The 25,239-nt window shown below is 39.7% G+C and overlaps 1 protein-coding gene across 1 annotated transcript; it reads left to right on the top strand.

Moving 5' to 3' along the window:
• The first annotated feature begins 586 nt into the window (after window positions 1-586).
• Window positions 587-24,766, top strand: TMPRSS7 (transmembrane serine protease 7). Its single transcript, XM_089508154.1, has 15 exons — window positions 587-666; window positions 955-1,148; window positions 2,326-2,364; window positions 2,810-3,038; window positions 4,160-4,290; window positions 7,696-7,808; window positions 10,497-10,603; window positions 11,559-11,695; window positions 13,825-13,932; window positions 14,040-14,150; window positions 15,258-15,374; window positions 17,489-17,666; window positions 21,677-21,945; window positions 24,105-24,241; window positions 24,596-24,766. Exons 1-15 carry the CDS (start codon window positions 599-601, stop codon window positions 24,764-24,766), a joined length of 2,109 nt encoding a protein of 702 aa, XP_089364280.1. The 5' UTR covers window positions 587-598.
• Window positions 24,767-25,239: the final 473 nt, after the last annotated feature.

The raw sequence follows: 25,239 nt of genomic DNA, 5'->3' as shown, positions 1-25,239 counted from the left end.
GAAAAACTTTAGCAAAGGAGACTGTAGAGTTTATCACACGGGAGGAATTTCTCTTAATTTCAAATGAAAAGAAAGTGGGGCCAGAATGCATTCATGTGAATTCACTAGTTCAGCGAATTTACGTGAATTTGAATTGCGTTCGAACTGACTTCTCATTGCCCGAAAATAGCTTGCCTTTGCCCAAAGTTACATGTGGTAGTCTATCACGCAATAACGTTAAACCCAATGATTGTGTTTGGATTGCCATTGTATTATACTTCCAATTTCCCTTGTCTGATAAACTCCATACACTCTCATCAGCATGGCTCTTCCGTACAGTCTGTAAATAAAAGAGATTTATTTTATACCTATTATAAACCTATTTTATGCCTATTATAAAAGTACTTTGAATGAATACTTGTACTACTGTCTCTTTCAAAGGAAGCTGGGAATGATTTTTTTCCCCCCAAATGAAACTTACTTGTTTTATAAATGAAGAGGATTATTGAATTTCTTATGCCTGTAGTTACATACCCAGCACAGACAATTCTTGGTAAGATAAATTTTACTTTTGGTCTTTGCAGGACTGCCAAACCATTCTGTGAATTTTCTCTTTCAGATGAACTTGGTATATACCAAATCTGCTTTCTCCAAATTTTATAAGCAGTCCATTGTCTCAGATGTCAGGTGGGACATGTTTCTTTTTACTTTTTCCAGCTGGGTTTCTTAGAGAGAGAAAAATAGTCAACCATTTTGCAGTCTCTGCTACCTGTGTGTAAAGAGTTATTTTTGTCAAATATGTGAACTATGCCAACACAGAATTACTTTCATGCTCAGCAAAGAATCTTATCCTCCAAACACTTTTGGTACATTGCTAAAACAATAGGAGAATCTTAAGATTTGTAGGGATCCACTATGGATCCTCTAAGGATCTAAGAAATACTATGACACTTCTGCTTTTATATTTGATTTCAGTAATAACAACAATGGGGGACTACTTGTGCATTTCTGGATTGTGTTTGTGGTGCCACAGGCTAAAGGTCAAGTCTTTTGTGAAGATTGTGTAGCAGCGATTTTGAAGGACTCAATTCAGACAAGCATCACAAATCGAACTTCAATAGGGAGTCTTCAAGGTCTTGCTGTTGATATGGACTCCATTGTGCTTAGCGGTTGGTATTTCTGCTTAATTTAAAATGTTTCACATCCTACAGGTTGCTTCCCAAAAATAAGCTCCCCTTTCCCCAGAGAACAGTAGCTTCTGGGGAAAAATATATACTTTTGTCACATGGGAATAACAGTTTGCAACAGTGCAATTCCATAGCTAAGGAGAAGATTCTTAAAATGAGTTATAAAAGGCATTATTATGTTCTGCTACTTCTGTATTATTGACCCGGTACAAACGGGTGCTTTGTGGCACTCTGGAGCCAAAATTAGGGCTTGGGAGTGCAGAATATCCACATGCTCCTAAGCCCTAGCATGCAGCTAGGGGGGCTGCCGTGATGATGCAAGTGCAGTGCAGCATCTGCACGTAAGGGCGCTGCGCTTGCCTCACCAATGTGGCCACATGCACCAAGAAGAATCTGCTTTTTTGGTGCAGAGGGAACCTGTGCGGTTTGGTTGCTTTGGGTTCCCTCAGGAACAAAAACGGGTGGCTACAGCCCGCCCTTTCAGGGCAGACTGTCGAGCCCCATTTTTAACCTTTTCTGAATGGCCTTTCAAAATCATTTTGCCTTTACGATGGGCTCAGTTCATTGCAGAGACTTCAGGAAGTCAAGAACTTTTTAAGAAAACACCAGCTCTCATTATCTAAGGGCATGCTTGTGAAATGACACATGGAAACACAGGAAGTTGCTTCTGCTTGCTAAGAATATTTGCACATGATTGTCTGTTTTTACAGGCTGAAACTCATCAGGCCCTTCAGCATATGTCTTTCACATCATCTGCTGGCTGATCTGTGTGGAGTTTGGGCAGAACCTGGAAAAGTTATATCCTTGGACTACAGTTCCCAAAAACCTTCCAGCCAGTTGACTGGAAAATTCTGGTGGTTGTAATAATAATAATAATAATAATAATAATAATAATAATAATAATAATAAACTTTTCCAAGCTCTTTATAAGACTATATGGCATGACTCCCTTCCCTTCTCTGAGGTGTGCTCAAATCTTTTTTTAAAAATCAAATTATGGTGAGTTCATAAATTCACATGAATTGGATTTCATTCTCAGGCTGTGATATAAAAGCTTTAAAACAGTGGAGCATTATTTCATGTACAGCATCTGCTGACCATTTCTTGCAATAGTTGTTTAAACAAGGGGAGAATCATTTGTATCTCTTCTCCAATGCAGTTGGGCTCCGGTCAGATTACTCTTCTACAACAGGAACAGGTAAATTGCTATCTATAATGAATGTTCTGACTGACTCCATTTTTTCCAGGAGGTGTATATTGTCTGACATGCATTGAATTAAATTCTGAGACTGGGTTAAAAATAGTATTTGTCTGATTGGTTAATTGAATAATAATATTTGCAGTGTTGCTTTTGTGTATTTAGAGTACTTTACAAGGTGGTCTCCATGAGAGATGCCAATTTTTAGTAACAACATCACTTATAATTTGCTTCCATTAGAGGAGAGAGCATTAGAGTGTTTGCCAAAAACATTTCATGAGTTAATAGTTTAAATGTGAACAGCACATATTCATGTTTTATCAATGACTTGAGATGAAAAAATTCACTCCTCTTTGTGTAAAGCTTGATTTCCTGCCTTTTCTACAAGTATAATAATCTCAGCAGCACTGGCCTTTAATGCCTGATGTGTGCTATTTTTTTGCAGGTACAAACTGCATATATGACCTGCATGCAGACCGGCTGCATCAGCATTTTCCACTGGACATTTCAGCAAAATCAGGAAGAATGATCTGCTATTTCAAATTGATTGCATTGGTTGGCTACTTAATTCGCCTTTCCATAGCATCCATTCAGCTTGAAGCTGATAACTGCATCACAGATTCATTGACCATTTACGACTCTCTGATGCCAATCAAAAGTAAGATACTATATCGGTAGGTGTGCCTTTTCAGCAATATTTATTTGAAAATGTTACAGCAGAGAAATGTGTTGGGGGAGGGATTTTTTTTGTCACATGTACAATTATTCAGAAATGTAATCCCTTCTCAGTACAATTCTGTAGGTTCATTGAAAAGATTTATTGACTATTTTTAACATTTATCAAAATGTTAAGTGGGAGAGGAATCTAATAATCAAGTTCTGTGACTGCCTTTTAACTAAACAGGTTCAGAGTTAATATACAAGAGGATTGCAGAAACAATAGGAAAGTGTTATTGCTAATATGTCCTGGTTAAACACAACTGACCCTAGAACTATAGAATGAAATCAACACAAAATTTCAAGGTTTGCCTCCACTCCCCCCTCCCTGAAAATTATGCCAATACACAGTACTAAAAGAGCATCTGGAGAATTGGAACACAACCAGACCAAAGTCTGGCATAAGTGTAACCATAAAAAGAGAGAAAAATAATTCTAACCAGTGATGAAAATGTCATTCAGTGCCCAAATTTCTAGCATTGCAGAGAATGAGTCACTGAAAATTGTTCACACATGGAGGTCTTATACACTGTGTTAGCATGCCAATGGAAACTTTGCCTGCCCCTTGTCCTTTGATGCCTAAGCTGTATTTCTACATGCTGAACTGTAGTTTTACATTTCTGCAATGATAGAAATTTGAGGACTGAAGGAAAATTTCACTGGGGCACTATTCTTACTTGGGAGGCAACAACTTCATCCCTCCCCCCCCCCCCCCCCCACACACACACTTTTAGCTACACCCCTGGCCTTGGTTTGGTTAAGGCTAAATATCTAGAATCTAATAAATCAGTCATTAGTAATCCTGTCTTTCCTGCAGTAGGCTCATGGTGGCATACATGGCTCCCCTCTTCCATTATTTTATCTTCACAACAACTCTGTGAGGTAGTTCAGACTGTCATTCTTAAAATGTGTGTTTTTTTTTTTAAATGTATTAGTGCAACTGTTGTTGCTCACACAACTAGAAGCACAATTGCTTAGTTAACTGGCTAACTAAGAAAAGAGCCAAGCCAACTAAGGGGATTATTATATTAATGAACTGTATACTATGTATATATGAAACAAAATCCATTTGTTTCAGAATCTGTGAACCAACCGATTCATTCCTGTCTTTCGTTTCTACTAATAATATGATGTTGATTACACTGAAGTCTGCACAAGTGAGGAAAGTAAAAGAATTTCATGGCTATTTTGAGGTCATAGCACAAGAGAGTAAGTGCTTTTTTTTACACATGAAACTACATGATAAAAAAATCAAGGTGCTGTTAGATTGACCTGCCTTTTCATTTTTTAAAAAATGTAGAAGCTGTAGTCATATTGTATAGCTTCACCCTAATTTAAGTAATGTTCTGCCTTTGAAAATATGACCCATCCTTCCTCAAATAAGGCATGCCAATCTGATTTTTTAACTTTTTCATTACTGTTTTACCATTTGTTCATCTTTTTTATTGTCCTGTTGTCTACCTGTACCTAGTCCTAGGTCTTTCTCTTTCTTGGCTGGTCCAGCTGCACAAGTCATTCCTGCAACTGAAACAATATCCAAGAAGGCCTACATTCTGAGACATATAAAAAAAAGTATCCACTTCTCCTCTTTTATTTGATTTGTTAAGAGTTATAATGCTCTAGTGCATCAATGAAATGCCAGTGTTGCGCTATAGCACTATGAGCCTTATGACACAAGAAAAGAAAGTAGAAACAGAGCTGGAGAGTAGCAGCGTTCTCCATGCCTTACTGCATGGCATCATAGCATTTAAGTAAGTTCTCTTCTCATGGGAGACTGTGTTAAAAGCATGTCTTTTGTCTAATTGGAAAAATCCATTTGACAAAAAATACTCTTTTACAACCGTCTCTCACAGGAAGGAGATTACCACACCCAAGTTGACTGTGGTTAAAACGCCGGTAAAACACTCCAGAAGCTTGAAGGTGTAATAGCTGATCACGCTTATGAAGCATCACTGAAGCATCCCCTCGCCTCTCCCATCCTCAAAGGAGTTCCCCTTATTAAAGAAATGGCTGTTCCACGAAGGCTGTGAGGACAGGAGAGGCGAGGAGATGCCTCAATGACGAATCAGAAGCATGACCAGCTATCACACCTTCATGTTTCAGGAGCATTTTGCCAGCATTTAACCCATGGTAAGCCTCCCGTGTGATAATCCCTGAAGAGAACTGAAGCACTGCAGTGTCATGCAGTTAGGCACAGAAAAAGCTGCTATTTTCTGGCTATATTTCCACTTTCTTTTGTCATGTGATGAAACTCTATAACTCTAAGAATCTTTTTAAAAATATAGGGAGGAGAAAACTGACCCTTCCGGCTATACAACCATTTCAGAAAAACATGCTCCAGATCATTTTTGGAAGAGCCCTAAACAGTTCATTGTGATATAAGGAATTGCTACATGTAATTGCTACAAACAGCCTCACAAAAAGTAGAATGAGTGGATGCAGATGTGATAACAACTGGCAAAAATCCAATGAGCCAGGGTGCAAAAACCCATATTCCTTTAGACCAATCTGGAAGATCGCTGGTAGCATTTTATGGCCATAACTTCTAAAACTCTATACTTTATAAGTATTCAAAGGGATTAGTATTAGTGTCTTGGAATCTTGTAGCACCTTTGAGTTTAACAGTCTCAAAGATCCCTTTGCATATTGGTATTTCAGACCAACATAGTCTGAATTTTATACTCTATTGTACCAGTAGATGGAGTAGTTGTCATACACAGTATAGAAAACACCCACTATATTTTAAAAACTGGATTTTTATTTTCTTCAGCTTTCTAATGGTGATTTCCAGAATCCTGACAAGTTGTTGTTGTCTTTGTTGTTATTGTTAGTTTGGTCTACACCTCATTCATGTATGTGGGAGAGTGTGTAAAACAAACAAACCAACCATCTTTCTGACCTCTGGTCATTTCCTGATAATTGCTATGCATGCTGGTGGGGGATATGGAAAATAATGGAGATAATATATTTGTTTGTTTGTTTGTTTACTTTATTTATACCCCACCCTTCAGCTCTAAAGGCTCTCAGAGTGGCTTACAATTATTATTTTAATTAGATGGTTCCCTGCCCTCAGGCTTACAATCTAAAAAGACATGACACAAAAGGAGAAGGGAATGGTGGTGGGGAAGGTGATCAGGTCCAGCGGTTCTTCTCTCCCTCGGAGGCCTTGACCAAGGCAGATGGACTGCAGGGAGGACTCTTCTTCTTAATCGAGACCGGGCCCGATGGCGTTGGGTCTGTCCTTTCACTCCCTCCCAGGCCAGAAGATGACAGTTATTTTATTTGGGACAATTTTTCCAGATCCTGGTCAGGGTATCTTTTATGGGACTTGCATCTCTAACTCCAACTTTATTCCTTTCCCCAGTATTTCATTTACAAACTGAATTATGGAATAATATATCTGACACAGAATAGTGTATGTGACATTCAGGTTAAAATCTGTTCCAAGGTGGCTCATGTAAATCTCTGAACAGTTCACAGTCTAGTGAAGAGAGGTTTTTCCCCTTCAGGCCTGCCTGTTGAAGTAAACTGAATGTTCAGAAAAATTTAATTGGGCGTGGGAGGTCTGGGGTGGAAAAATTCCCCCTCCACTCCCTGCTTTATGGGAAACACCCCTCTTTGTGGTGGTAGGTTTAGGCAAAATACTGACCAACATAAAGGACAGAGCTTTGTTTTTTTTATCAGCTCCCCCCCATATCATTTTATTTCAGCTTCTCCTTGTAAGCACTGAACTTTATTTTTCCTTCTCCCCTCCCATTACATATACCTTATGTGACATGCCTTAAATTTAGATTGTAAACCTAAAGGCAGAGACTGTCATATTACTTATTAGTTGCTCTGTCAGCTTTTTGGGCTAATGTGCAAAGAATATTTGCTTTAAATATTTGTTTTTCAAAAGCAAGCAAGCAAGCAAAATCTGGAATTCACTCCCTTGGCATATGTGTCTGATGCTTTTACGCATGAGGAAAAGCCTATTTAAGATTTTAAATGGAATTTCCCTTTTCCTTTAAGAATATCTGACAAACATCCCTGCATCATTTCTTTCAAGTTCTCTTGCTCTTGGCATCTTTTTATTGATTTTGTATGGCTTGCTGCTCTTTCATGAGCCAGTTGCTTATTGCAATGTTTTCTTATTTTGCTTGGTTTGTATCAATAAAAATAACTATCTTTTTTGCTTTCTTTTTGAGCGAACTTGAAACCTGTGTAACAAAAGGAGGATATACAGTCAGCCCCACACATTTGCAGATTTAAGGTCCATGGATCTGATTATTCGCAAGTTTGCCACCACTCTTCTGAAGCTTCCGACCCCACAAGCCTGAGACCACCATGAATGTGGAGGGATGATTGTAAATGCTTAAATATATAAATGAATGAGTGAATGAATGAAGTATAGACTGCACTCCTACACACATTTACCTAGGAGTATGTCCCACTGAACTTAGTGAGATTTACTTCTGTTTGATTTGTATCACCTGCAGTATATGAAATGACCAAACAGTTCTTTTTAATGATATAAAATAAAACAAAAACAAAACTCCCGGTGCTTTTTTCCTAGATCGTGTAACAATAAATATTGTTTCTCTCTCTTTCTCTCTCTCTCTCTCTCTTAATCAGAATGTGGACAAGCTATGGTAGCATTAGGAAGTACTGGCTTTGAAGGAAGAATCATGAGTCCATATTACCCAAGCCACTACCCACCAAAATGCATTTGTACTTGGACTTTTCAGGTAATTTTAAACCTCACTGTGCAGGACTTTTGCAATTTCACTTCACTGTATTTGCTGTTGATTAGAAAACAGGGCTTCCAGTCTTCCACTCTCTTTGATGAGATGAAGTTGCAGGATTCTAAGCTCTTTGATCTTAGTACAAAGCCTGAATCTCTCTCTGTCTCTTTTTTTCTTTTTTGGTCAAGTAGCTATAGTGGGAGATGAAAGGTGTCCTTGTGAGAAGGTGGAAAGCTGCACCTGCTCTTTGCCTCTGCCAGCCTGCCCTCTCTATCCAAGGCTCTCATGCTCTGGCTGGCAGTTAAACTGTGGCAACCACTGTCACTTATAATCCAGCATACCGAAATCAAAAACTACAACTGAGTGGAGTACCCGCTTGTCAGTTTTGAACCAGGAGGAAGGAGGAAATTTGTTAAGCAGCTTACAGATCCAGAAGCCCATCTTTTCAGTCACAGCTAGAGTCTGGAAGCGATATGTTACAAGTAATAATGATATTGCCTGTAATATGTTACCAGAGGATCCTACAGATGGATAGCCTTGTTGCTTGTTTGGAAGAGTGATAGCAAGTAATGTTTACTCATTATTCCTAAAACATGGCTATTCATGAGTCACTGAGACGGATTTAGGCCATTTTTGTATTGTGCTTTTAAAAAAATACTAAAGTAATTTAAAAAAATCTTGTTGGTCATGAACAAGATTAGGCCTGGCACAGACTGGTGCTATGCTCCAGCCTGGGGCCAAAAGTAGGGCTCGGGAGAGTGGAGCATCTACATGCTCCCAAGCTCTACCATGCTCCACAGACACCATGTCGTTCGTGACGCTGATGTGCTTCATGCGTCATGTCCAAACTGTGTAGTGCATGAAGGACGTCACAGCGCTGCTCCAGGACGCTTATGGTGTCTCGGCAGCGGCAGAGAAAGAGCCGCATTTCATATCTCCTTTTTCCAGGTGTATCATTGCCGCGCCATTTGGTCGGCATGGCCACAATCCTGGGGAGAAAGGGGCAGCCTCTGTCTGCCCCTTTCTCCTCATCTGTACACCCCCTCCTTAGTTACTTTTTATAATGAGCAACGAGTAAGAGCAACTACCTATCTTCCAAAATCAGCAAGTCATATTATTATTATTACTATTATTATTTAAAAAGAACATTCCAGTTGTGTTGAAACTGAATATGGATACTCTCTGAGGGAGTCAGGGAGTCTGCACAATAGATGAGGGAGAAATTCAGTTTACATTTGAATACAGACTGACCTATTTCACCCTGCCCATGCCTAGGTGTGAACTAAAACAGTCATCTTTCAGTATTCATAATTCTTAAAAACTGAATGAAGTTTACCAGTCCACAAAAAATGCAAACAAAATTCTGCATTTGGGGGAAAAGTACAGACAAATATATCAGCATTTACATAAGTATAAATTATGTATAAAACTATTTTGCTATTTTGTATAAAGCCAGGAAAAATCTGATCTTAGAAAGTTACTTTACAAAAGTAATTCATTATGTAACTCAGTTGAAATTTCCCCAGCATAATTTGTTGGGATATCATGTGTTAATTACTTTTTAACTAATTTTCTATTACTTAAAAAAAATCTCCCAATTTTAATATTGATGGTAATGGCATACAACATGAAAAATTTCACCACAATAGCCCCTTGAAATTCTGCTTAAAATGTCCTTGAAAGGTAACAAGAATCATTAGTCATTACACAAAAAGTATTATTGTTCCCTATGAAGTAATTTTGTTGTGCGACAAGTACATGAATGAATGAATGAATGAAGTTACTCAGGTAAGTTATGCATAATTTCTTCCTTCCAAACACCAGTTTATAGAAAACTGTATACAAAATTGTGTACATTATTAGAAATTGCACAAAAATGCCTCTGAAATGTTGTGTCCTTTAAAACAACATTCAAAAACTTATGTAGAAATGTGACAGAGCAAACGTATGACTGGAAAAACAAGAAACTAAAAAAATGGAGCCTGCCCAAGCCTTGAGATCTGCAGGAGAGGCCCTTCTGTCTGTCCCATAATGGTCTGGCTAGCCTCTCTTCCTCTATTTTGCCCCTTTGTCACAAGTTGTTACCTTCTAGATGTGGAAGTTACTTTAGGAAGTTAAGAATCTCTTGTATTCATGGAAGGTTATCTAATAGATTGTCTCCCTGCTTTTCAAGGATTTAAAATTTCATGGAGATCCTCCTCAGATACAGGAAAGAGGGCAATCATAATGTAATGAGGTGGAGCTAGAATCTAGCAATTTTCCTGTCTATTCAGATGTGTATGTGTATCTGAACTGGTGTATGCATACCTCAACATGGCTTCAGAGAAACCAAAGTTGACAGATTCATCCATCCCTAGTCTGTGTCTATTCGATGTTGCTTTCCTTCCAAAGCAAATTGCAGCTATGTTGGGATGATGGTGGTGTATGTGCAAACATATGTGTACATGGTTTTTGCTAGGACCCTAACAAGAGAGGGAAAAATTAACTACCTACCAGTTTTCCCAACAGCTTTATTTGCACTGGCATCTAAAATTTATTCTAATCGGCTCCCCCAGCCTAGATAAAACCCTGGCATGCATATATACACACATATATGTAAGTCTACACAGATATGACATAATTAAATTTTTCCAGCTGAATTTTCCTCACATAACATTAATGTCAAATGTAATTACTCTTTCTCAAAAACAGATTCCCCAGAAGGACTTTGGTATAGCACTGAAATTTCATAACTATACTATACGTGAAAAAAGCATTAAAGGCTGTGAGCATGGATGGTGGAAAATTAATGAGCATATGTAAGTATATCAATGTAGGCTATTCATCTGTACAGATAACTAGCACTGCTTCTCTCAAGGGAGTAGTACATTAACAAGGAAGCAAATATAGGAACTTTTGGCTGCAATGATAAGGAGACTGATGGTAGATAGGATTAACTGCATTAAAACAAACATGTCAATGTACAAAATGTCCTCAACCAATTCACATATGTCCTTCAGATGTATTTGCATACAACATATGCTGTCTGGACCAGAGCTTGGAAAAGTTGGGAGGTTTTGTAATACAATTCACAAAATTCCCAGCCAGCATAACCAGTGGTCATAATGCCTGGAGCATTCTAGAAGTTGCCAAAGAAGCAACTTGTCCAAGCTTTGCCTGCACAGTGTAATTTCACATGTTTACATTTCTATTCAGCATGGCAACTAAGCACAACGGTGCAGCATAGAACTGGGGAGGTGGTAGATAGAAATGAGAACATTTATAGGAAGGAGAAAGAGAGAGAATCTGATGTAGAATGTATACTAGCATCCTAAAATATGAGCCCTTAGAAACACACTGAACCTTAGCAGTATAGGAAGTTACACTGTACCAGGTCAGCCTTTTCCCATTTAGCTCTGTATTGTTTGACTGACAATGGCCGTCTAGGACATGAGTTAGAAAGCTTGTTCTCATAATTTTTTATATGTGGTTATGCCAGCAATCGAATCTGAGATCTTATGAATGCAAAATATGTGTGCTGTAATTGAGCTATAGTCTACATTTATGTCAAACAAGCACACAGCCTTGTATAAAATCAGGCATTAAGCAAGAATCATGTGGTCTTCCAGCCTTTTTAGACTGCAAGTCCCAAGAGACTTGGCCAAACATAGTACTTGCATTCCAACAATATCTGTAGGGCTGCATAACCCTCATCTCATCTAAGAGTACTAAAATGTGCTCCATACTACAAGTTAACACATATTCATCTTCTAGGTACTGTGGCTATTACATTGACCATCCAACAATATTTCGTGTTGCAAGCTTTGGGGTCAACATTGAATTTCAATGTAGTTCCAAGCTTTCAGAGCAGCCGCTCCTTGTGGAATATGGGCTGTACAACATCAGTCAACGTAAGACTTACTTTAATTTCCTTTGAGTCATATGAAAAACTGTCTGAATGAAAACACACTAGAAATAATCACTGACATATGGGATAATACCATATTTTGTATATGGCAGCAACTGGTTTCTATTCATCAGCTATGAGGGTTGATCCAGATTTTGGTGTATGCACCTGGGATGGTGGAAGAGACTAAGGAGCTTATCACATGGGGCTGCAGGAACGCAGCTAGCATGGAATGAAAGGGAGCATGATGGGAACGGAACGGGGAAAGGATGCATTTTACTGCACGCTGGAATTCCAAAGATGCCACCGGAACTCTGCATTCCGTTCCCCATCCATTCCCCATCCATCCCAGAGGAGGCGATTTTCAAGAACTGTTCAGAACAGTTCTTGAAAATCACCTCCTCTGGGATGGATGGGGAATGGAACGTGGGCTTCCGGTGGCATCGGTGGCATTCTGGCATGCAGTAAAATGCATCCTTTCCCCATTCTGTTCCCATCATGCCCCCTTTCATTCCATGCGTTCCTGCAGCCCCATGCGATAAGCTCCTATATTACATCCTCATTACTACAGTGGCCCCTCTCACCTTCTGAAAATATTTCAGAGGGTTTGGGGGGATGTTGTTGAATGGGGTGAGCCATGGTTTGAGGTGTAGGTGAGCAAGGCTACAACAAGGAATTGTGTCAGGGGTCCAGTTTGTGATTATCAATCTTGCTCACTCACTGGTTGAAGGGAGGAAGAATATCCTCCTCCTGTGTCCTAATCAGACTTCCATATATAGGTGTGGCTATTGCCTGGTAAATTAGGTTAGGAAGGGCAAATGACTGTAACAGCAGTGCCACAGTTGTGAGTGACTATGGCCTGTTACAGACTGCCAAAATAAAGCTGCTTCGGGTTTCTTTGGAGGTATGCTACTTAAATAATGCATGGGTCCTAAGAGTCCGGAGGTTGCGCCAAAGCCACACTCCATTCCTAAGCACCAGAGTGCAGCTTTTGGTGCAGCTTCCGGATTCTTAGGATGCATGCATCATTTAAATAGAATAGCTCCAAAGAGACCCGAAGCAGCTTTATTTTGGCAGTCTGTAACAGGCCTATGTAGTGTTAGTGAATATAGAGCAGTTACAGATCTGTAACTCCAGGTTATCAGTCTGTAACTACGGATTATACCTTCCAGTTACTACCAGAATATTCTCTTGATAAATCAAGGTGGGCAGTTGAAGAGTGGTTGGGGGCCAGTTTTTACTCCTATATACCTAATGGGCTGCACTGTTGCACCCCAAATCTCTGAAATATTTCCAGGGATTTTTTTTCCACCTGAAATGCCCCCAAATGGCTCAGAATCACTTTTGCTGCTCCATAACCCAAGACACTAATCTACATTGAAAACCTACCAGAAGCCAAAGTGGCAGCAAATTGGCCAAAAGAGAAACAGGATGTCAGCGACATCAGGTCTGGTTTCTATTTCAGCCAATTTTCTCTTATTGGGGGGGGGGGGGGGGAGGGAGGGAGGGCAGCTTTGGTTTTTTTTTAAAGGTGTGTGAGAAGGTGGGAGTAGATGGGGGGCAAAACCATTACATTTTTGGGTGGGTTTTTCCGGCTATGTGGCCATGTTCTAGAAGAGTTTATTCCTGACGTTTCACCTGCATCTGTGGCTGGCATCTTCAGATAATACTGGCATGGAAGAGAGTTAGATCAGGAATAAACTCTTCTAGAACACGGCCACATATCCCGAAAAACCCACAAAAAACTATGGATTCTGGCCATGAAAGCCTTCAATTTCACAAAACCATTACAGGATGGATGAATTTGCACCCAGGAATTTTTAATTGAGGAGTCAGGAGACTTGGGGGAGAGGGGGGATCAGGAATTCCCAGAGCCACATGCAACCCACAGGCTGGAGTTTGCCCATCCTTGTGATAAACTGTATGTGTGTATGTGTGTTTTAAAAAAAAATTAAATTCTAAAATAAGAATTTAAAGGGATTTTATTAAAAGGAAGAATCTGCCAGGAAGTTTTCCTACCCTTGGAAATGAGTGATGTCCATTTGGGAATGGGACAACTTATTCTTTTGTAATAGAAATGTTAATATTCAAACCAGAATCTATAATGATAGGTGTTCTCTCTCTTGACTTTAGCCTGTCCATTGGGATCTTTTGAATGCCACACTGGTTTATGTATCCAAAGATATCGGCGTTGTGATGGGATCAATGACTGTTTTGATGAAAGCGATGAACTCTTCTGTGGTAAAGTACCTATAGCATATAATTGAAAATAGAGTGATGGTCCTTTATGGCTGTCCTTTGGCATAGTTTCTCCTTATGATTTTGTGATTTTCTTCTCTTCATTTTAGATACATCCAAACAAAACTGTAGCACCAGCTTCTTAATGCAACACCATTCCATTTTCTGTGATGGAATAAATGACTGTGAAGATGGCCAAGATGAACAACATTGCACTGAAAGTGAGTCTCACCCAGAACTTTGAAGTAAATAGTTATAAATAATTAGTAATGTTTAATTAAATCTTTTTTGTAATAATTAAGACATGCCTAAGTGATATTGTAATTGTATCTTAGCAAGGGATAACATCATTTCTTTTATGGCAAAACTGTAACTTTTAAAAGTTACTTTCATAGTTACAGAGGTATCGCTCTGTATAGTTGCAGAGGTATTCACTCAATGGTGGAAGAAGAATATAAAATGGTTTAAATGCTGGGCCATGCTGCCGCTGCTGCCACTACTGCTGCTGCGTATTCTGTTTTGGATGTTTGCAATGAGAGTAGATTAAATGAAACAACATGATTTACACAACTGTTGATTCAATGTTGCTGTTATGTGCCTTCAAGGCCACTCCAACCTATGGCAACCCTATTCTAGGGTTTTCTTGGCAAGATTTATTCAGAGGAGGTTTGCCATTACCTTCCTACAAAGTTGAAAGAGTGTGATTTTTCCAAGGTCACCTGGCAAGTTTCCATGACTAAGCAGGGATCTGAACCATGATTTCCCAGAGCCAGAGGCCTCATCTGCACTGCAAAAGTGATGCAGTTTGACAATGCTGTGGGATTCTGAGATTTGTAGTGTGTTGTGGCACCAGAGCTCTCTGATGGGTAAGGCTAAATATCTCACAAAACTACAAATTTCAGAATTCCAGAACATTGAACCATGACAGCTAAAGCAGTGACAAACTTCATTATTTCTGCAATGCATATTAGTCCAGCATTTAGACCATTAAATCATGCTGGTTCTCAGATTTTGATTTACCATTCAGCAATTGAGTTAATGGATCTGCTATAGCAGGGACTAATAATTGGATTTAGGACAACATCTTTAATTAACATCTTAAATTTCTTGTCCTGTCTCATAAACATAAACATGGCTAGCTGCAGTGATCCTACTCAATAGAAACCAAGGATATAAAACTTTAAGCTTGAGTGACTTTGCTTTGAATTTTGTCTTAGCCATGAGTTCATTGTATAGTTCAGCAACTCTCTCAGAATCAGTCCCTGTCTGGAAACTGATAAAATAATATTGTTAGAGCATTTATTTTGCATTTGGTTGTTCTCTTTCAGACATTCCATGTACCAACAATACCTATAAATGTAGCAACAATGTTTGCTTCAGGAAACAAAATGCAAGATGTGATGGAATCATAGATTGCCTTGATCGAAGTGATGAAAGGAATTGTAGTAAGTCTGCCTAAAGTTGTACTCCCCAGAAATACAAGAAAGTTAAGCCCATTTATATTCTGTATGTTCAATACATACAAAAGATTATGTAATTTTATCCCACCTTCATCATTTTCCTATAACTAATACAGTGCAATATCCATCAATTACCAATGCATTCATATTTATAATGAGTAAGTGTGTTCATCAACCTAATATGTTTAGGCAAAATATAATGTCCCTCTGAAGACAGTGAACTTTATCACACCATGGGCTCCAGGCAGGGACGGGAACAGAACGGATGGGGCCAGGAATGAGTGTGGAATGAGTGGGGGGGATGCATTTTACTGCAAACAAAGTCCCTCACTCATTCCATTCTATTCCCCAGCAGTTCCCCATCTGTTCCAGAGGGGGTAATTTTTGAGAACTGTTCAAAACAGTTCTCAAAAATCTCCTCCTCTGGGGACAGATTGGGAATGCAAGGACAGGGAACGGAACGAGTGAGGGACTACCTTGTGGGCAGTAAAATGCATCCCCCCACTCGTTCTGTTCCCTTCCAGGCTCCTTTTGTCCCATTTTTGCCCCGTTCTTGTCCCTACCTGGAGCCCTGTGCAATAAAGTTCAGTGTTTGAATCTTGCTTTTCATGACATCCTGCCTAGGTCCCCACACCAATTTAGTCAATGCCCAATTGGAAAATGCGAGCACCACCCATCCATTCTTTATGACTATAACCCACAAGTCATTTGGCTAACTCAATCAGAAGATAAGCTTCTTTTTTTAACCCCACAGCTTTGCCAATATCTCTTCCAAGCCAAATACAGTCGGCCCTTCTTATACACGGATTTTTTATACACGGATTCAAGCATCCACGGTTTGAAAATGTTCAAAAAAAGTATAAATTTCAAATATCAAATCTTGATTTTCCATTTTTTTTATAAGGGACACCATTTTGCTATGTCATTATATTTAATGGGACTTGAGCATCCACGGATTTTGTTATCCACGGGGGATCTTGGAACCAAACCCCAGCGTATAACAAGGGTCCACTGTATAAGGACAGACAGAAGAAAACTAGTTAGAATGCCATGAGTGGGGCTGTTGTAAGAATCACCCAGGTGCCTCCTGGGCAGCTAGATCTCGGGCTGCTTATGAGTCTCTGTATTGGGATGGTTATATTTTGATTACTGAAGATTGGAATAACCTGTCTGTAGCCTTTGGCAAGACCTGAATGTGTATGCTGTAATCACTTCGGTGAAACAAATCACATCTAAGACTGATATCCTGCACCAGGACATATATCACACATTTACAACTATGAACATCTCCCATCCAACCCAATGCAATCCAACTCAACCCACATTTTCTTTGCTACACCTCCCTCAGCATGGCCATCTCCTGGCTGGTGGTGAACAGGAGGAACACAGAGAAGCTTCAAGTTACTGTCCCCATGGCTGGCTGAATAGCAGTAACATTATCCTCAGGAATCCCCATAAGACCTCTGAGATTCCAGAGGATAGCCATTGTCATAATCCAGGTATAGGTAAATACCTGGATGCTCCTTTGCCACTCTCTGCCAAGCATAAAATTAAAGTGTGTGTGTGTGTGGGGGGGTGGGGGGTGGAGGGAGAATGCACCAGAGGAAAAGTAGATGGGGTGTGGGGGTCAATGCATATTTGGTAAATTCTCATCTGCAATGACCTAAAAGTGAGTTATGATAGTGTAAATTGGACTCACAGCATTGTAAAACAGGATTGGACCTGGGGTCCTTCCTTGATAAGTAGTGTGCCCATTATCCTCCTGAGCTGGTCTGTCTGGCTGCGACTGATGGACATTGGAGTCCAATAAAATTTTAAATTGTTTGATTGAATTGGGCATTCTACTTTTATGTACACAGCTCTGAAATTCTCTTTGGATTGAAGGCATTTTTTTTAAAAAAAGAAATTATAAATATTCTGCCTCCATGATAGTGGAAAGGTTAGATATAAATATATTAAGAAAATAAATGATAGATAAAACATTAACTAGATAATTATCCTGCTATTGGTTTAAAGCATTAGTAATTTAAATTTATATTACTTGAAAAAATCTGTATTTTGTTATTGTTGCTAAAAAGTTTGAATCATATTCTTTTAAGGCTGTGGCAGCACTAAATACACCAATGCACATCTCCGGATTGTAGGAGGTTCAGATGCACAGGATGGTGAATGGCCGTGGCAAGTCAGCCTCCAATTTGCTGGAGTTGCTTATTGTGGAGCCTCAGTTATATCCAAAGAATGGCTTCTGTCAGCTGCTCATTGTTTTCAGGGGAACAGGTAAGTAGTTAAAAGTCAGTTCCTTTAGAGTTTTTCCTTTAATAATGCTAAAGTGGCATGCATATAGTATAGGTGAGCACAATGAATTTGTTGTTCTTCCATTAATTTGTAATGGTCAGTCATGGATTTCCAATAACCAGTTAGAAAAATAACCTGAGAACCTTTACATGTGCTAAGGCCCAATAAACAAAGACGTCCTGTTCTTGGCATGCCAAAGATGACCTCTTCCTCATTTACCCAAAGCGCTATCTTCATGGGTCATTTAGCTTGTTCAGAACAAAGTGGAGCTGATATTTTGGATACCCCAGCTCTTCCCACATCCCACACACAGCTGATAACAATGGAGGAAAATGAATTGGACACCACAGTTCCAACATGGAGCTGTCATGTGCATTAGTTCTAAGAAGCTTTTACTTGAGGGTTTTTAAAGAAGCCTATCTTATGGAGGTCCTTGAAGCTGTTAGAGTCACTAACAATTAAAGATGGGGGGTGCTAGCTAGATCTAGTTGTCACTCTATTCTCTCACACATTGTTTGATGGTCACTTTAGTCTTTTCATATACCATGCTAAGCAAAAGATCTGAGAAAAAGTCAGTGAAGAAATTTTAGTCACCATTTGTTACTACATAGACAGGAAATCATGAGTCAAGATAAGTGGAGCAAGGCTGGTGGGAAAGAAGAAAGTTTATCGCACAGACCCTTGGTATGGGCCTGGCACATTACAAAAGGGGGCATGATGGGAATTTAAGGTGGCAGAAGATGCAGTTTGCTGCACAGGAGAACACAGCCGCCACCGGCAGAAGTTCCCATCATGTTCCAAATGCGTCCCAGAGGAGGTGATTTTCAGGAACACTTCTAAAGAGTTCCTGAAAATCGCCTCCTGGGGGACGCATCCGGAATGCAATGGGAACTTCTGGCGTTGTCATCGTCATTCTCCTGTGTGATAAACTGTGTCCTATGCTACCTTCCGTTCCCATCACGGCCCCTTTTGTAGCACGCCAGGCCCATTCCAGGAGCCTGCGCGAAAAAGCCCAAGGATAGTTTGAGCCAGTAGCTGAGGATAGTCACCCACACTCTGGCATCCATTTTCATAAAGTCTGACTCCAGTCTCAGAATTGCATTAGAGACATATTTTGGAGCTTGGAATGCTGATCTTAGAAATTTGGATTGCATAAGTTCTAATGGTGCAGAGTTGAGGAGGGGTCTCAGCTGGGATCCATAAAGCAGTTGTGCAACCAATTTGGCTTCGAAGACTTTGTGTGCCGCTGGGATATTTATTTTATTTTATTTATATACCGCTATTCCAAAGATCATAGCGGTGAACAGCAAGTAAGCTAATTAGCAGTAAGCTAATTTGCCCCCAACCGCCTGGGTACTCATTTTAGTGACCTCGGAAGGATGCATGCCTGAGTCGAGCTTGGGCCCTTTTGCTGGTCTTGAACTCGCAACCTTGTGGTTTTGAGTGAATGGCTGCAGTACAGGCATTTAACCACTGTGCCACCAGTTATAAAAAAATTGAGGATGACTGTTGCGCTCCTCTGCACATTACTTGAAGCATAGTCTCCCTGTGATTTCCTATTACCAGTAGCGTAAAAGATTACCCCCAGATATTTGAAGCAGGAGACCTGTTCGCTCTTGTGACTATCTATAATCCAGTTTCGGTTCTTGGGCCTTTAAGCAAATGCCATGATTTTAGTTTTTTGATAATTAAGTTATGGCTGATCCTGTTTGCAATACAGTACTTTGTTACTGTTCCTAATGCTCTTTTTAGACCAATAGGTGTTCTTGAAATTACTGCTGCATGATCTGCATAAAGCAGAGGAGAGATATGCCTTTCCTCTAGCTTCAGAGGATGAGCATTTGTGCTGTCAAGAGGATCCAACATGTCATTGATGTAAACGTTGAACAGGAGAGGAGCTAGAATGCAGCCTTGCTTGACACATTTCACAGTGGCAACGGCATCAGTGAGATTATCCTGGGAGTTCCAACTTATTTTGAGTGAGGTCTCTTCATGCAGCATACAAATTAGATATAGTAGAGGTTGGTCAATCGAGGAAGCCTCAATTTTTTCCATAGTTTTTGGTTCAAGATACTGAGTCAAAAGCTGTTTTAAAGTCCATAAAGGCAACATAGACAGAGACTGTGTTGAAGTTGGCATACTTTTCGATGAGGTGTTGGAATACGAAGCACTGGTCTATGGTGGATCAGCCTTTCCTCAAACCAGCTTGTTCCTCTAAAAGTATGTTTTCTTGTTCCATCCAATCTTTTAGTTTCCACTACAAGTGCTTTGCATACAGCTTGCTGATAATGTTGAGGAGACTAATTGGTCTATAGTTGCCAAGTTCATTCTTCTTTCCTTTTTCATATATGGGAACAATGATAGCATGCCCCCAGTCCTTAGGTGCTCTACCGTAGTTGTCAGTGCAGGTAAAGAGAGCTTTTGGTGATGGGGAATACAATGGATTGGATGATCCTCACTTTAGTGTTTAGAGTTATGTCTTTACATTTTATTATCTTCTCCAGTTCTTTCATAGCTGCCCTTCCCAATCCTAGCCTTCTTCTGATTTCTTGGTTTGATACCATCATAAACAAATCTATATTGCTCACACACTCGGTTTATTTGTTGGCTATACGACAGTTTATGAAGCAAAGCTTCCCTAGCAATCTTTGAAAGTTCTCAGTGCTTAGGTGGCTGTGAGTTTTGCCAAATGATTAAGTCAACATTCTCACCTACATAGTGTTTAGCTGTCAGAGATCTTTTAAAGCAAATCCAGTGCCTGCCTTGTCTGATAACACAAATAACATTGATAAAATTACTAGAATAATTTACTCTGATCTAGTTGCTGTTGAAATCAATCATGTTTAGATCACATCAGTTGCCCTACTGATTTTAGTAAGTCTTTCTTTAAATAACAGCCTAACTGAGGACAGGAGTAAGGATCATATAGCTTTCTACATCACAAATAGTTAAATACAGTGAGTCCAGGGGCTGCTTTTCTTTTTGCTCTTGAGGCCCCTCAGAGGCCACATGTAATGCCAAAGAAGAAGCAATCCATAAGTGATCAGAAGTTTACTAACGGTTTTGAAAAATAGATTTGTTTTTTTTTGTCTGTGGAGGGAGCTAAATAGTATGGGGCAGTGTGCAAAAACTGTTTAAAAGGTGAATTTCCATTCTTGGAGAGTTCCACATGAGTGAATTGACCTTTTTGCAGGAAGCAGCCAAAGGTCAATCAGGAGTCGAGGATCACAGAAAAGCTTTGGAGGGACACATATGGCCCCAGGATCACCCTTTGTCCACTCCTCCTCTATATGCTGGAGTGCAACTTTCACTGGCCTTACCTAACATAGTCAATATCATGGTACTTTCAATGAAACAACATATGGTGAACCACCTGTTCCCTAGCTGTGATTTATGAATTATTATTACTGCATGATCCTTTATATATTTACTCAGAAGTCAGTCCAACTGTGCTAAATAATGCTTGAGTAAATTAAAGCCTTAAATTACATCCATGATTACAGTAAATTACAGCCTTAAAAGAAGACATTGCTATGAATCCTCTTGGATTGCAGGTAAATTCTTCAGTTGATTAGAAACAACAACAACAACAACAACAACAACTACTACTACTACTAATAATAATAATAGGTTTTATTTATATTGTCCTGCCTCTCCCGACGGATCGAGGCAGGATTACAATAAAATTATACAAACACAATAATACTAATAACAATTATTTAAAATCACAATATAAAACCATATCCCATCTAAAAACAATTAGTACAATATAAAAATTTATCACAGCCTGAGGTAGACTCCTGATCGGGAGGTAGCAAACTTGTTGAGTCTATAAAAGATCAGGAGGGTATGCTTACCAGAAGAGGTATGTTTTCAGCGTCTTTTTGAAGGCGTCAAAGGTGGGAACTGGTTGTTGTTTTTTAAACAGAACCTATCTCTCCATGTTCCAGCAATTCAATCACTATGTTTGTTATTTAAATCATTTTCATTAGGTTATCAGACCCTAGAATCTGGACAGCACATATGGGAATGCGTATCCAAGGAAAAGCCAAATTTGTTTCTACTCTGAGACGAATCATCATCCATGAATACTATAACAGCCAAAATTATGACTATGACATTGCCCTGCTGCAGCTAAGCACACCATGGGCTGACACCATGAGATCTTTAATTCAGCCAATATGTCTACCTCCTGCCACTTTCAGAGTGTACCCTGGGGAAAAATGCTGGGTAACAGGCTGGGGGCAGAAACAAGAAACAGGTAAACACCTCTCCCCTATGCTATATATATATATATTTTTTTTTGGACAAGTGAGCCAGCATGCTGGTTAGAGTGCTGGAATGGGAATTGTGAGATATGAGCTCTAATCCCTGCTTTACCATGGAACTCTGCGACCCTGAAGCTGGCATTTTTTTCTCAGACTGATTACATCATAAGGTTATTGTGAGAATGATGTGCAGACCCACATATGTAGCCAATAATGTGCAGACTGACATATGTAACCAGAGGAAGAGACAGGATGTAAATGCAACTAAAAGCTCCCTTCTGATGGGCTAATAGTTCCATTAAATGTTTCAAGATTTCACACATTGGAACAGTGTAGTAGTCTGAGTGTTGGACGAGGCACCAGGTTCAAATCCTCACTTGGCCATGGAAACTCACTGGGTAACTTTGGGCAAATCACACTCTCTCACTCCCAGTATTCCCTCTCTGAACAAATCTTGCAAAAACAACAACAAAAAACATCTCTGATAGCTTCACCACAGGTCAGAAATGACTTGAAGGATCACAACAACAACAGTGGCTATTTCCCATCCCACACCCAGTCCTGCCCTAAATAAACCACGGTTTCATCAGTTCTTTTTGCCATGTTTGAGCTTAGCTGTGAGGTGAGTAAGGCTTCCCACCCTTCCAACTATCTTCTCCATGAACTCAACACCTCCCCTCATGCTCCCTCCCCCAGTACACATGTTCCCTGTATTGTACATTTATTCCACTCCCCAAAATAGTAATTGAAGTGCTGTACCACTTTAACACTATAACTGTGAAATAAAGGTGGTGGCAGGGGTGGGTGATAGGTTCAGCCTGGTAACTGGAAATGCAATGAGCGAAAGAAATATATAGAGAAAAATCCTGTTAAGCGTAGCACACTCATTCAAGATATATGAACAGCAGGACAACATAGATGAAAGGCAATGATACAGTAGATCCCATCTTTACTGGAAATTTCCAGGAGGGAAAGAAAAGAGCACTGCCTAACTCAAGATTAAAAAGTTTGCAGCAAGTCCTGGAAATTCGCTAGAAATGGAATGTATTAGGAGCAAGGTTATAAGGATATTAAAAAAAAATCTCAGTAAGCACAGGTACAACTCCTGCCAAGGCCCAATGTTTTTGTCCAGTTTCTATGGAACTTAATAAATAAAATAATAAATGTGCACTGCTTTTGGATCATAACTCTGGAGACCAGGGTCTGATTTCCAGCTTGGTCATGAAACCTACTGGGTGATCTTGGGCAAGTCACATGCTGTCAGAATCGATGACAAACTTCCTCTGAACAAATCTTGCCAAGAAAATCCTATGATAGGTTTGCCTTAGGGTTGCCATAAATCAGAAATGACTTGGAGGTAGCCAACAACAATAAACTGAGGCGGGTTACAGACCGCCAAAAAATACGTATGGAATACGTATTAGGGTTAGGAAGGGGCGGTGCTTCCGCACCCCCCTAACCCTAGTACGTATTCCGTACGTACAACATTTTGGAGCTCCTTTTTTGCTCTGCGCGGGAGCCGCGCGGTGTGGCTGCTGCGGCTCCCACACGGAGCAAATGGCGGCGGCGGCAGACCGCCTCAAAGCGGCGGTCTATAACCCACCTGAGTTTTACTTATTTTGCTACAGAGTTTTACACTTTTTAATTCCCAGTTCAGAGACAGGTCCTGTAACATTGATCATATATCATAAAAATTCTTGAAACAGTTAATTGGTCTATCTGCTAAAAGAAAGGTATAGGAAGACTGGTTTAATCCAATTCTGAAAAACCAATCTTAACTGAAGTACCATAAAATAGACGATATTGCTCACTTTAATCAGTATGTGACTGCTGATAAAGAGAGCACAGTTACTTGTTTTTGCTTTCTTCCTTTGGATACTATATGAATGCCAGAATTAGTTTTCTTCTCTCTTTTGTAGCCTGACCAGAACAATTGGTGAATCAGGAAATTCCAGATGTGGCTTTAAGCTAGCTATTCTGTCTCAGCCTCAGCCTCAGCCTCAGCCTCAGCCTCAGCCTCAGCCTCAGCCTCAGCCTCAGCCTCAGCCTCAGCCCCATCTGCTATTATTATTTTGACTTTTCTGGGACATGGATTATTGAGACTGCTTTGATTCATAATCTTTCCGCATTAAGCTTTGTATCTTTTTTTCAGATGATGAAGCACCAGCAGTTCTACAAAAAGCAGAGGTAGAAATTGTGGATCAAACATTGTGCCATTCAACGTATGGGCTTATTACAGCCCGCATGCTATGTGCTGGGATGATGTCAGGCAAAAGGGATAGCTGCAAGGTAAATATATCTTCCCAGCAATCTTTCCATCTCATACACAGACTCACTTACTATTTTGTGCTTGAAGTTCATGTCTGTGCTAAGAAATCTAATAACAATAGTGTCATCAATCCTAACCACAGTTAGCATGATTGATATACACTGATGGGTTACTTTGATTTTGTACACTGGTTTCTGGGGTGGAGGTGGGGAACCTGTTGGTCCTGAATATATGGCAATTTTCTTTTCTCGCTGTTATCTCATACTTTAAGGTTTAAATAGTGTCATTCTTTGGCATCAATTAAAAACACTTGGCATCCATTGAAATGTTTTAAAATATTAAAAGCTTTATCGTTTGAAAACAATATGTTTCAGGGAGATTCTGGAGGACCTCTGTCCTGTCGAAGCAAAGGTGATGGAAAATGGCTTCTCATAGGAATCGTTAGCTGGGGGTATGGCTGCGGAAGACCTAATTTCCCTGGAGTATACACAAGGGTGTCAAATTTTGCTACATGGATACACAAATATGTGCCTTCTGTTTTTTAACTGAAAAGCGATTGTGCTTCATGCATCATCATTTGTTCAATTATGTCCTCATTCAAGTGATAGTACTTGAAACATCTTCATTAAAACCCTGTTTAATAATAAATGATTTGTTGTGTTTTCAATTTATTGTTGTGCACACCCCACTAAATCTTCAAAATGAATGTCATAGCCATGTTCTCATTGTGAAAAGTATATTTAATCCAGGCCTGGTCTTAAACAGTGTTAGATAGGTTTAAATCTCTAGATTAGGTACAGGTAATGCCATAGTTAGGATTAGCCTGCATGGAGAATTAATATCAGAGTGAAATGAAGATATGTTAAAGATCAGGGGGATGCTGTGGATCTAGTACCTCTTGATTTCAGTAATCTATCTACACTGCACAGAAGCCAGGTGTGTGTGAGAAATCTAGGATGTTCCTTAACCACAATTATATGAAAGCACAATACTGCATTCCTTACATGTGTTTAGATTT

This window comes from Sceloporus occidentalis, unplaced genomic scaffold (genome assembly GCF_023333645.1).
Source record: "Sceloporus occidentalis isolate IW3139 unplaced genomic scaffold, rSceOcc1.0.p SCAF_2, whole genome shotgun sequence".
Lineage (NCBI taxonomy): Eukaryota > Metazoa > Chordata > Lepidosauria > Squamata > Phrynosomatidae > Sceloporus > Sceloporus occidentalis.
This window is presented reverse-complemented; position numbering and strand designations above follow the sequence as displayed.

Coding starts and splice junctions, on each gene's coding strand:
- TMPRSS7 (XM_089508154.1), top strand. CDS start 599: ATGAACTTGGTATATACCAAATCTGCTTTCTCCAAATTTTATAAGCAG. Junction 14,151..15,257: donor TGAACAACATTGCACTGAAA/GTGAGTCTCACC, acceptor GTTCTCTTTCAG/ACATTCCATGTACCAACAAT. Junction 21,946..24,104: donor GGGGCAGAAACAAGAAACAG/GTAAACACCTCT, acceptor TCTTTTTTTCAG/ATGATGAAGCACCAGCAGTT.